This window comes from Peromyscus leucopus, chromosome 3, assembly GCF_004664715.2.
Source record: "Peromyscus leucopus breed LL Stock chromosome 3, UCI_PerLeu_2.1, whole genome shotgun sequence".
NCBI lineage: Eukaryota > Metazoa > Chordata > Mammalia > Rodentia > Cricetidae > Peromyscus > Peromyscus leucopus.
The window spans coordinates 109659106-109673173 of NC_051065.1; the positions used below are offsets into that span (position 1 = coordinate 109659106).

Here is a 14068-nt window from a genome sequence, read left to right on the forward strand (position 1 = left end):
TTCTTCTCCACTAATCAAATTCAAAACCAACTTCATTAATCTCTAGAAGTTTAGAGGCTCAGAATCTGAAAATACTCATGAATGTCACCATGCTCTGCACACTGACATGCATGTAAAATACAACCACTTGTTAGCAATGGCTAATCACTCTCTATTTACTAATCATTTGCTAATTTCTAATCATTTCTCTATTTAGATCAAGCCGGCTGGCAGCTAACCATGAGCAAGTCCTACTTTCAGTATTTATTTTTAAATTGACGCTGAAACTTAGTGTAGATTTTCTAATCAGGAAAATACTAACCGTGGTTGTCAAGTTCTAGTGTGAGTCTGTACATGCTCATTTCATTCATGGAGCACCTAGGAAACTCAAAGTCCTATGATTCGTAGTTTAGCATTTGCTGAATACAAATCTCTACCTACCAGGTACAATAGGTTTCTATGGGGAAATGCTTTAGGTATTCTAAGCCTAGAAACCTGGACTATATCTTTCTCTACTGAATTCTTGAAACAAAAGACAGCCCCTGCTTATCCCAACTGCTGGTGGTCTATCTTCTATTTTCATTCCTTAAGCATGTAGTCAGCTAGTATCTAACTACCCAGTTCTTTATTTTTCATTATATGCCATGCATGAGTTTCGAGATCTCAGACGTAGATTCAAATCACTGCTTTCCTCCTCATTAGGTATGAGCCTGATTTTTCTTATTTGGTGAAAGGAGACCTACCCCTGCCTGTGGATGAAGGGCTAGAAAGTGTTGAGTAGACTGCCTGACATGTATGTCATGAGTGTCCAGTGTGTATCTACTCTACCTCTGGGCCTTGCTACTAGCAAAAACATTTTATTAGTTTCTCTGGGAGCTTCTTAAAGCTTTTTGAGCTCTCTGCAAAATGACAAAGTTTAATCTGATTTTTTTTACAGTTTCTAGTCTAGCCCCCAAAGCTTATTACTCGTACAGCCAAGGCACAAAAATCTAACTGGATCCAGAGAACTGCTTCTGTATCCCAGTCATGTTTCAGGACAGTGTTCCCCAGAATCTGTTCTTATCAAATGTTTCTGCAGCTATCAGGGAAAGAGTGTGTGGTCAGTTAGGAAGTAAGATGTGAAACAAAGGGGAACCTGCCTCGGGGCACCTCTTGGGCTTTCTCTATTTGGTACGGATACGATGTGCCCCGTGCCCTCTGAGTGGGGAGGTGGTGTGCAAGTCAGCTGAGAGGCAGACTGCTCAGTGGTTGCAAGGTCAGACTGCATAGTCTCGAAGCTTGTTCTGCATCCTACGCTCTGCAGCTTACTGCACAGGGCTTGGACAAGATGACGTAAGCATTTGCTGCCTCAGTTCCCTCACTTTACAAGAGGAACAATGGAAGTCTCGAAGGACTATAAGTCAAAAATACGATAGTGCTGGACACATAGATACTAGCCAAAATGGTGAAAATATGTGGGGGCATTTATTGTTACTACTTATTACCACCATCGTTATTAATATTGTTGAATTTTAACGAATGCTATTAAAAGACTGCAGGAACACCAGCTCATTGCATCACCTCATACCAGGGCAGCTAACCTGGAGAACTGAGGTGTAAGTCTAACTGGTATTTCATGAAACAAGTTCACTGTGCCAGTACAAGAAGCAGGATAGATAACACAGCCTGTCAGTATGACTCTCCGGAACATTTATGACCATGAGCACTGGTCTCTTATCACACTTCATAGTGCTCACGGTCATACACTGCATAAAGATTATCCAGGAAATTATGACGGTGTTTGGGCCATAATGAAATCATAAGTGGGACAAAGAAGAATGTTTCTTTGCAATTAAAGTGATTATAATTGCTGAATGAATTCCTTTAGAATGTTTGTGTGCTGTTGGTCACCAGCATTTTCTGGGCACACTGAATCCCATTGTGAAGCAAATTTTGTATTTCTGTTGTTTTCATGATTTGGTGGCATATGATAATCGCCCACTATACATATAAATAGAATGCCAGCAATAATTTTCCTTCAGTTCTTTACTTGTGATGTTTCACAATGCAAATTGTTTGGGTGTTGAAGCTCAATTTTCAACATTCAAAACACATTAACACTTAATATGCTACTGTGAGTTTGATGTATTTTCCTTCTCCCATGGTTTATCTTACTAGTTAGTTTACAGTGTGCAAAGCAAACACTGTACCTTGTAGGTCCCCTATGCTAATCACCTATCATTCGATTCTTCTCTCTCCATAAAGCAAGCAGCTACAATGAATGTCTCACTTTACAGATGAGGATCTGAGGCACAGGAAGATAAATAATACACTCAAGATCTCCCAGGAAGCAAGTGGAGATGCTGGGACATGAAGCCAAGGCTTGTCTCACACTTCATTTCCAAAAACTTACTTTATTTTGCCTGGGAATTATAATTATCAAGAAAATCATACCTAATTGGTACATTCCTTTCAAATAAGCAATGCTTTAATTTTACTACATGAATATCAGTACCTTCATTAATCACCATCAATGATTCCTTAAAATATAACCTATCCCTGTCTACTGGATTTTATAAGCCATCTTCAGAGCATCAAAATAACTTAAATAGGCTTGATTCCAGTATGCTTTTACAATATCAATAAAATTATACTTATTTTCCATAAACATTTAAGTCTTCATTTGGAATTAAACCAAGATTACATCTGCCAAACACTGTCCAACTTTCAAAGACACAGATACAGCCCATTATCAACAATGTATTGTAGCTCTAGCCCCCAAGCAAAATTTGCCTTGTATAAGAGACAAAGTACCAAGGGGCCTGAAAGAAGAGCACATGTTTCCCTGCACACTAACATGTTTCCCTGTACAAGGGAGAGTCACATCGCATGTGACTGTCTCAGCTTTCTGGCAGTGAGCAGCCTGAGCATTTTGGTGACAAAATCTAGACAGTGCCTATACCCTTTATTATTAATACCCTAATAATTAATATTATTATTAAATAGCATTTACATCTCCCAGAGGAACGAAGATGGATATTACTACATTTTTTAAATCCATCACACATCATGAAAAGCACACCTTAGCTCTCAAGGCACTGTGGAGGGCTATTCTAAGTCAGGGCACTTACTCTTCGGGACAGGAGCTTCTACCTCAGGTTTCAACCTACCCCCCGCCCCCATAAATGGTTACCATGCTAACCTCATTCCCATACTAATATTCTTACCTTCCCCGATGAAATATACATTGAAAAGCCAAGCAAATCAACAAAGGATGCAATCTTTTTTTCATAAATACTTTAACTGCAAACACAATAAGTATCTGGAAACAGCATGGGAAAACCTAAATCCTATGCATATGTGACACTGTTGGGAGCTTTTTACTATTCCTCCTCTTCTCCCAAGGAAACCACAGAATCTGTACTGCCAAGCTCTGACTTATCTATAAGCAAATACTTTGAATAACAGTGAAATGAAATATTAGTTACATTTTTAAGCTCACACAATTTTTTATTATCTTGAACTTGATTCTGTATTAGCCAAGCTCATCAGGCTCTACTCTACCTGATTAAAGTCTTATTCCCACTTAAACCGCACAGGAATTTCTATGCAACACAGGTATGGTTGGATTCTGAAAATTCAAGCTCAGATTCAGTACGTTCAGCTATCTTCTAGGCCTTTCTGAGATGTCACTATATATTTACTGGCCCTTGCTCATCATCATAGAAGAGGCTCTTCCTCTACTCTACCATCCTTCTTGATCACTAACATATAAAAGGCAGAGAGGTAAGGGGTCTTGTTTGGTACAAGATCTGTGAAAGTAAAGATGATGTCCTGGGTCAGCGGTTCTCAACTTGTGGGTCATGACCCCCTTGGAGGTTGACCGACCCTTTTACTGGGGTCGCCTAAGACCATCAGAAAACACAGATACTTCCATTGTGCTACACTATGATTCACAACAGTAGCAAAATTACGATTATGAAGTGGCAATGAAAAAGTTCTATGGTTGGCCCTTTATGGTATTATTAGGAAGGCTGAGAACCACTGGCCTAGTGGGAAGTAGAGTAACGGAGGCTAGGGACAGAATGAGGCATCTAAAGACAGGAACAGAAAACCAGGCAGCAGGAGTTGAACAATGCAGCCAGGGTGGTGGCTCATGCCTGTAATCCCAACACTCAGGAGGCTGAGGCAGAAGGATCTCAAGCAGGAGGCAGCCTGGGCTACCCAGTGAGACCTTGTCTCCAGATAACACCAAAAGAAATAAACAAACTAACAAAGCCAAAGACATACATCCAGGGCATGCTTTTAAGCATTGCCCAGATACTAAAGTGAGGATCAATGGTCTTGCTGTGCAGGCCTAGGGTTCCTGAGAACAGTACCAAAGAGCATGGATTCACTGTGGTTCAGAACTTCAGCCTCTTTGTAGATATCATCAAATGACTGGTCTTCAGGCTATTCGGTACAGTGACCATTAAAATGAAACATCCAATGGAGACCAGAGTTCCCTAACTCCAAGGGCTGCCCGCCTCACTTCCCAAACCTGTCCTACACAGAGGAAACGGATCCAGCAGGGTTTCTCCCCACAAGACGGTGAAGGCCATTCTCCCTTTCCATGCTTGCGCAGTCACTGGAATCTGAACTCCCTGCCTCAGGCTACAGTTTCAGACCCTCTAATGAATGGACACCACATATTCTTCCCATGCCTTCACCTGGCTCCTGACAGTCATTCAAGTCACTGGAGAGAGTTTTATTATCATTGCAATGATTTCCTGAAACACCATGGATAAAATACACATTCTTAGAGAGCCCATTCTGCCTTCAAAACAAACAAACAAACAAACAAACACTGTCTTCTAATCAAAGTAGGGTATAGAATGCCTTCCTGAACTTGACATTTAAGTATTAGTTTTAAAAGTCTTTTTAACTGTTAATTATTAGTGGCCATCCCACTATATACTCTGTATTGTTGGTTTTCAGAAAGTCTGTTGTCTATTATTATTATTAAGTTGATTCTTGGTGTCCACACTGTAGTATGAGTTGACTTTCCTGACTTCAGACTTTAGCACTTGCTTTCAGGAGGTCCCCTGCCTGCCTGCCTTCTTTTTTGAGACATTCTCATTCTCACATCTTGATTGCCCAGGACCGAGTCAGTAAGTGAATTCCCATGCTCAGTTCTTTGTTGTTGTTGTTTTAAATATCTCTTCGTGACGTGTAACCTATTTAAATACTGCCTCTGGCTCTCAACCACTTTTCACTTCTTCTCTGGCTTCCCTTATCGGTTCCATTTGGAATCCAGGGCTCTGCCATTTTGTGATCACTTTTGTAAACTGCAGTAGCTTTCCAGAGAGGCAAACTGGTGGAATGGCCTCTACACCAGATGGCAAATTACAAACCATGCATTTAAAGAAGGTCATGCATACAACCACTTAAGGAGATATATGTTCTCCTCCACAATAGGCACAGGGTATTTTTTTTAGAGGAAAGTATTCTGTTCTGAGAATACACAATTTTTTTTTTTTTATTTTTGGTCAGAGCTGAGGACCAAACTCAGGGCCTTGCGTGTGCTAGGCAAGCGCTCTACACTGAGCTAAATCCCCAACTCCCACAATTTTTAAATATGTGTTTGCTTTGAAGTTAACTTGGAAAAAGCACCAGCTCTGCCATTCAACTTCCCAATCCTAAGTATCACTCGCTATCAAGGAGCATATAAAATATTCATTGAAATTATGGCATTAGTGTTCTTCATCTTGGGAAACATGCTTTAGAATGTAATTTACTTTGTAGCGTGTATGGAAATAATGGGGAGACAATTAAATGTTTTGGGATAAGTATTAGCTTCTTCCTAACATAAAGCTGGCATTGAATGAGATCACTATTCAGGCTGTAAGTGGACAAGCAACCCACCCTCACTAATATCAGCACATCACCCTCACTTCTGCAGTTATGAATGCTAGTCTTTTATACACAGTGACTTCTCACTGTGGGGGATGCTCTATGCACTGGGGGATATTTGGGACTGTCCCAAGCCTTTACCCATTAGAGGATACTGTACAAACTGCAGGCATCGCCAGAGGTCTCCTGGGACAGAAATGCCAGTGATGTAAAAGAACCCAAAGTATTAATTTAACCAGTTAAGTAAACAAGGGTACTACAAGTTTAATGTATATAATCTGTCAAAAATATAGACATCCAATCTTTCTTAATCCATATTGAAAAATTATAGACAAACCAAGTAGGCTATGGCCTACTGTTCATTAAATCACAAGTATTAATATGGTCACTTATTTTGAAAAATAAAATAAGTATTGGCTCTGCATTATCATTAGATGGTTTTTGTGATGTCACATTTTAGTGATTGTTTCAAAAAATTACATTATAAAAAACCCCAGATTTCCAGCTAGACTATCAGGTCAACATTACTACCCATAGTAAAGTTTTTCTATATCATTGGAAACAAAAAGAGCAATGGAAAAAAATAAACGGAGAAAGTTGAAGGTTTTCTGGAATATTTTATATCTGCATCAAGATGGGATCATAGAGTGATAGGATTAATTAGGTCAGAGAGTGAGAAATGGTTTAGTAACAATGGCTCTGGTTCATTTGATAGGTATGTTTCGTTAGGGATAGATAAAGCTGCCTCTATATCAAAATCAAACAATCACATGAACACTAACGGGGGTGTGGGGGGGGTGAAAGAGAAAGAGAGAGGAATGAGAGGGAGAGATAACAGTATACTTTACCATCCCCGGGGATGATCCGGAGGGTCACTGTGTTGCCCGCTTCTTTGATTAGGTTGACAATGTCAGAATGGGATTTGTTGGTGATGGAACATCCATTTACTGCCAAGATCCGGTCTCCTACTTTCAGCTTGCCACAGCGGTCAGCAGGGCTCCCCTCAATAATCCGACCTATTTTGTGAGGCATAGCCACACATGCATTGCCTGCTTTGGTATTGCGTTTTCATTTTGTTTTAAAGTTATGCGGGGATATAGTGAAGGGAGGAGAAAAGGGTCGGAAAGGGAAAGAGAAGGTTAAGTGTTAATTAATTAAAGCATTAAGCAAATGTGATTAGAGGAGAGCGCTGTGCTGATGGTCAAAACATTGGCAATACTCAGGGTGTTTAAAAAGCCCCAGCTCTGAGACTAGAGTTCAAGGTCACAGTCTTTTTCTGATCGAAAATGATCACAAACCCCAGCTTCTCTCCTTAAAACAGTTAGAATTTGGGATATTTGGCAACTTGGATCTTGAGACCCCAAAGAATTTGGTGGCCGTTGGTTTATTTGGGGCTATACACATAAACCCCCAAAGCTGGGGTGGATGCTTTTACCCACTCTGGGTTCCTATCCCTTCATTTGCCAATTTTTATTAAAGCATCTGCCAATGTTTTGTTCTTTCTCCATTTACAAAAATAATCACTGGACTTTGGGCGAGATTTAAGAGTCTGCTAGCGTTCATTGTGAAAACACAAGGTGGATTGACCCCTTGGCTCTCTGTGTGCAGAGATGAAAGCTTTGGAAAAGGGCATAATCATCGGAGGTGAGCCCGGAGAGCGCCAGCACCGACACATACTGATCCATGTGGGACCTTTGTTCAATCAGCCCAAGCAAGGAGCTCTCAGGGAGGCCCTGGTGGGCTCATTAGCTTGGATCCCCTTCCTGCCTCACAAACAAATTCCCTTAAAGGGACATAGTGAAAATCCAGCACCTATTCACACTTAGAATAGCAAAGCAAAGCTAGCCTCCAGTCATTCCCCAGCTCCCTCTCTTTCATCATCTCCTCTCTACTCATCGGCTTACACACATACATACATACATAATAAGAAACAGGGGAAAGGGATCTGCGGGGGTGTGTTTATTGCACGTTTGAGGCACTCTATTGGGGGAGCCGTCTTTGAGGAGTGCCCTGGGATAATCAGGTATTTGTATAGTGAATTCCAATGTTTTTATGCAGACTTTTAGAATTTGCTTTCTCGGAACTATCAAAACAGCTTCCTGGTGGAGCCACCTTTTGGAAACGGTGACAAAATTAATAGGGGAGACTATAAAGTCAACTGTGCAGGCTCTTTTACTGTAATTTCTACCTGAAGGGAAAACTATCGGAAAAACATACTTTGACTCCTTTGAATTTGAATGGAGAAGTTGACTGAGTCTGTGTGGAACACCAAATTCAATTCAAAGAATTTTAAAAAGCAAGTGAGCTGTCCATGAATCTACAGAGGAGGCACAGTGGAAGGGAAGAGTATCCAATTCCAGGTCCTCTCGGTTCTCGGCTCCAAGGACAACGTGCAGGACAAAGGTCTCAAACAGCAGGCATGAAGAAAGGCTCTGCATAGCCCAGCAGCCTCGTGCAAGGTGTTAGGGAAAGTTGAATTTGTTGATTGTAAGAATGAAGGGAAAATAATCGAAGACCAAACTGTGAGTGAAAGCATCCAATACTCATCATCCAGCACAGAGCCTGTCACCTGACATACCTGCTTCTTCTTTCTGGAGACTGAAAATGAGAACTATGATAAAGCTGAGAGGGTCAAGGGGGACACTGCAGATTGGGGGAGCAATAGCTTGCGATTTCTTTTCCCTCTTTTTTTTGTTACTCCTAAAGTCAGCAGAAAAGTCTTTGAAAGTAATTTAAAAGCAAAGCAAAATAAAACAAAATAAAAACTGGTGCCTTGATGTCAGGTCACGCACTGTGACAGGCTGTAATGACTTCATCTTCGCAACTCAGAAAAGCATGGTTAGTGATGGGCGGTTGTTACTGCAGTCACACATGTGCAGAACAGGCTGGCTGTCTCCTTTAGCAAGAAGCAGCTCATCAAGACTAAATGGAGACAGCGTGGGTTCTACCGGATCAGAATGTTAAAGAGATATAGGCCCTTGTTAACTTAAGCCAGTGAGTGACCTAGAACACCGGCCAAGAAGTCCGGTGTGGATAAACCATTGGAGATAAAATCTGAAGCCTGCATAATAACCCTTCCTGTCTCCCATCACCTTCCAACGTGCTTGGGAGACAAGAAGGGACTGAATCAGGAAGGAGGGTGACATCCATTGCAACAGGAAAGAGACTCCTGGACTTAACTGGGTTCTTAGAATAATCTGGGTTCCTATTTGCCTTTATGCATGCACCCAGGAGAGAGGTAATACTTGGAGAAGGTTACAAAACATTACCCATACTTGGCTGAAATCTAAGACCTGGATAAGACTCTAATCAAATGACTCTTAACTCAGAGTTTGGCCAGTTTCTAAAGCAACTATAAGAAAATTATTTAAAACTTCAACAGCATTCAGGTAGGGATGGAGAAAGGACACACACGAGGTGGAGGAGTATCACAGGTCACTTTTTACTTCTTACATGTCTCCTTTTCCTAGGCATTCTTATGAACATCTGCTGCTTTGAAAACCCTTATGACTTTCTGAGGACATTGCTATTAATGACCTCCCCTACTCAGGAACTTTCTGAAGTCTTTCTCTGGCAAATAAATAAATAAATAAATAAATAAATAAATAAATAAATAAATAAATAAATAAATAGTATAATCTGTTACACTACCAAGGGGCTGCTATTCAAATTTGACGTAAATCTTATCTGTACTTGAAGTTGTGCATGACCACACATTTAGAAAGCCAAATGGGGTTGTGGATCCAATAAAATCTACCAAATAAACTCCATCCCCAATTAAGACTTTAATTATCTGAAGCAAAAACAAACAAACAAACAAACAAAACAAAACCATGAAGGCCTTTCTGTTGGGAGCTAAGTCCAGATCCTCTGCCAGAGTAGCAAGCATCCTTAACTGCTGAACCCTGCTGGTAGCAGCAAGCCCAGCCGGTTGCTTCTAGCACTTACCAAAGGTTGTGCCCGCTTCGGGCCTGCTCACGGAGGACACGATGACGAACCCAAAGCCCTCGTTCTCCCCGCGGCGAATCTCCACGTCATAGGGCTGCAGCACGGTACTGACCACGCCGCTGCCCCCGCCGCCGCCGCTGCCGATGCCGCTGGTGCTGCCGCTGCCGGAGCTCACAGTGTTCAGCGAGTTCTGGCTGCCCTGTGGCGTGCGCTTCTCTTCCGTCAGGGAGGCCGGCTGGTTGCTACTGTGGTGTGATGAAGCTGGTGAGGGCACCTCATTCTCTGCTTTGGGGACTGGAAGAGACATGTATGACAACTAAACCATTTGAAATTCCTGGAAAACGGGCCCAGTCACCACTCCACCTTCCCCCACCTGTAAGGAAACCGAGATGCTAAGGCGGGCATCTTGTCTCGGAGGACGGCAACACAAGTGTGGAAAAACAGCCTTGCTGTGGAAACATTAATAGTCTGTCTTCAGGAAGGCTGGCTCCATGCACATTGACCCCCAAAGAGGACTCCTAAATGGCATGCAGTAGACAGTACAATGATAATACCCACAATGCCATTCCATCTACAGCAGCACCCGTTATGACCTTTCTCCAATGTAAGAAGGAACTGCGAACAGACTCTGGTATGAGCTGTACCAGTGCAGGCTGCCATCCCAGCTTCCTGAATTGCCTCACTCACTCACAGTCATTCCCTCCTCCTTACGTCTTTGTTCAGTGTTACGTTTTCACTGGGTAGGAGACTGCTAGGGTGGGTTCTTCAAGGTTCGCAGGATTCATGAGGACCCGAAGGTAGGTACACGTAATTGCTCTCCCCAGCTCCCAGCTGTAAATATCTATTCCAATCACAGAGCTAGAGGCATTAGCTTCCTTCCGGCTTTGGGTATTCATCCAGTCTTACTGCCTTGTCAGCTAACAGGGCAAAACATTCTTAAAGAGTCCACACCTTAGGTAAAACCAGGCATGCCAAAATCATTGTGTACTATGGTGAGTTGTGGCTATGATTATATTATTTATTCCACAAAGCTTTTACTTTCATAGATGGCTTTAGTTATGGGAAACCACAAATTGAATGATGTAACAGTGCTTACATGTAACTCAGGGGCATAGATGTATTCACACTGTCATGTAAATGTCACCACCATCCATTTCTAGAACTTTGTCAACTTCCCCAAGCGGAACTTTCCCCACTACATAACAACTCCCTTACCAGCACCTGTCAACACCCATTCTGCTTACTATCTGCCTACCGAATTTCACTTAGTATAATGTCTGCATTGGACTAACTTACTGAATATCCTAAATGTAAGTCTTTCAAATAAAACTGAAACAACCAAGTGAAATTACATTGCCTTACTACTTTAAGATGGGGAAATCAAATAGTTTTCAACTCATTTCAAAACCCCAAAACAAACCAGCTGACTGCTATTGGATGCACGGAATACCATACTCAGAATTTGGGGGGGGGGGCAGAATAATCTATTGTGGAATAGGGACTGTTTTCAATGGCTACCATTAGATTCTTACACTGGAATTTAGTAACTTCATTCTGTAATTAATTATATATCACTTCAAATAAGCTACATTAGTTTTTTTTTAAGTGCCAATTAATTTTATCTGGGCTATCTGCTACACTAATATTAAGGCTACAGAGAATTCACAGGCATTCCCATCATACTTCTTCAGTAATTCAACTGACATAACAGTTAATCTTCCTCTTCTGGATTCTGTTGTACAGGCTTTGAGTAGAGGCTGCATGCAAAGGTGAATAATAAAGACATATGCTTTCAGGAAAGAGCAGACATGTAACAGCTTTCTTAAAGGGGCAGAGTGAGATGTGGAAATACACTCTGAGCCACAGGCATGGCGGGAAGGGGGTGCTAAAACCTGAAAGCATTTGGAGGAGTGTTCTTGAGTGGAGACCGAAAGGGTATTCTGAGAACTTCAGAGGAACCAGAGCTGACCTAGAACTGACCTAGAACTTCGGCTTTCTCAGTAAAGCAACTGCAAGAGCTGTGTTAGGAAGAGCTCATTCTGCAGTCCAAACCTAACTTCTGTTCTTGGAATCTGGAGCTGACCTTTTCTCACGCTCTTGATGGGCTCGTCAGATGAGGGCTATCCTCCAGTGAAGAGGAAGGCTACATCCTGGTTGGTGAGGGGGCAAGAGTCAGGGGACGTATATTCATCTCTCATCTTTCTGGAAGTCTTTTTTGGAGCATATGCAAACAGCATATTAAAGTACGTTTGAATGACAGCACTTTTGCAGAGCCAGAGAGAAGCAAGCCATCTGGAAATTCTGAGCTTGATCACATTTGCAAACATTTGCTAAAATAGAAGCTTGAGGAGGCAGACAGGAAAACGACAGAGCATGGTCCAAGGGAATGAATGGAAAACATACCAGCAAACACCACTTTGCGCCTCACTGTGAGATTGACATGGCCTTGCTTGGCAGCCTGTTGCATAAGCTGGACCACAAGCTGGTGTGATTTTCCAATTACTGGTGTCCCATCCACACAGATTAATTCATCTCCAGACCTCAGGCGGCCGTCTGTGTCAGCAGCACCCAGTGGTACGATGTGACCGATATAAATCTGTTGAGTAATTAGATGATGGATGAAACATTGTCCTGTTAGTTTTACTATCAAGACTGATGGCCTGTACATCTCTAGAAATAATTCAATTCATTCATTCATATCCACATGCATGCCACAAACGATTATTGAGCACCCACTGTGTATAAGGCATTGTGCCAGGTACTGTAGCAGTGTTTAAGAAGTGGGAAGAATAACTATTTCTTGTATAGCTATTATCCGTGGCCTGTCAATCATGTCGTTTTTCTTCTTCCACTCCAGAGAAATGGGCACTTTATTCTCTCACTTATAAGGCCTTTCCTCCTTTCCTGTCTACCCGAGAACCCCACTCTCACTAAGCCCGGCTAAGTACATCAAGACTTAGTTTCTTTAATTGTCTAGTACTGTCTGCTTAGCAGTAGGGCATCTCACTAAACATAAAATGAAGGGGAGAATGAAGCAAATTCTGGCCTGATATTCCCATTTCTGCCATCTTTCAGCACTAGAAGGCACAGGAACATTTGTATTCAATGTCTTGCTGTTCTGCCATTCACCAAATGTGAGTTTAAATTTGGTGTGTGCTCTGTCTTCTCAGCAGACAACAATGTTATCGTTCCCTTCACACGGCATTTAGGGTTTATGAGGGGCATGAACAAAACAGTGGCTGAAGAGATGGAGGAGTTGGGCCTTGTCAGCCTTGCATCTACACTAGCTCTGGGACCTTGGGCCAGTTCATGAACCTTTCTGGAGCCTTTATTTTCTGGTTTGAAAAACAGGGGTACATTCTGGCTAAAGGAGATATTATATGTTAAAGGTTTTTAGCATAGCACATCACACACAGTAACTGCTCGATGAATGATAGGCTTGGTTCCAAAGGCATCAACAATACTTCTCCTTTCTTTTCCTTTCAAAGGACCATGTGGTGTTCAATAACTGACTCTAAGAAACTGAGGCCCAGGGAGGAGACTCAGTGTTTATTGGTCACTGTTCAGGGTTCTTTTTCTGTTATTTAAGGACAGGGTGCTGTTTTCTTTAGCCATAGTGCTGCCTAGGGAAGTTCCCTCTGTGCTCTAGCTACTTACTATTCAGACCCCTACAGTCACACACACACACAGACCTCTACTTGCTACAGACACCACAGAACTGACCACAGAGCTGAGGCTACCGTCTGCTCTGCCTTCTGTTTTCCTTCTTGGTGGGGGGCCTCGCTGTTGTAACCCCCACCACACACAAAAGCTTTAGAAAATATAACTTCCCTTCTTCCTTAAGACAAATAAACAAACAAACAAATGCAGCTCCACAAAAGGAAGTGAGAGATCCATACTTCTCAAGATGAAAGAGCCAGGGCCACAACTAGCAGGACTCCTCTCCCGGTGATCTGTCAATTGCCACCACTTTGCTTTGAAGTCTTAGCAAATAGCACAAAGGAGAGAAGCAGATAAAAGACTCACAGGTTCCCCTGGCTCATTTCCACCCAGAATCCTAAATCCAAATCCGGTCTCTTTTCTCCAGAGGAAGATGTCCTGTTCCTGATAATCTGGAACTGCAGAGAAGGAAGAAGGGAAAGAGATCATTTCATTAATAAAGGGGATTATGTGTCTAAAAAGGACACAATTACAGGACCATGATGGATGATGCATGCACAGATAAAAGCTCCCCAGCACAGGCAACCACAGAAAAGGTCATGGGTAGGCG

The 14068-nt window shown here is 42.1% G+C and overlaps 1 protein-coding gene across 26 annotated transcripts in view; it reads right to left on the reverse strand.

Annotated features, from left to right (window-relative positions):
• Magi1 (membrane associated guanylate kinase, WW and PDZ domain containing 1) overlaps window positions 1-14068 on the reverse strand; it is a 653433-nt gene that overhangs the window by 11301 nt on the left and 628064 nt on the right. For 14 of the 26 annotated variants that reach the window (XM_037203930.1, XM_028855192.2, XM_028855170.2 and 11 more), the window contains 4 exons: window positions 13825-13916; window positions 12202-12394; window positions 9799-10092; window positions 6699-6902 (listed from right to left, as the gene is read on the reverse strand). In XM_037203930.1, coding sequence (XP_037059825.1) covers window positions 6699-6902; window positions 9799-10092; window positions 12202-12394; window positions 13825-13916 — 783 coding nt within the window. The remainder of the gene's footprint in view (window positions 1-6698; window positions 6903-9798; window positions 10093-12201; window positions 12395-13824; window positions 13917-14068) is intronic. The other 12 variants (XM_028855222.2, XM_037203933.1, XM_037203931.1 and 9 more) reach the window with 3 other exon arrangements.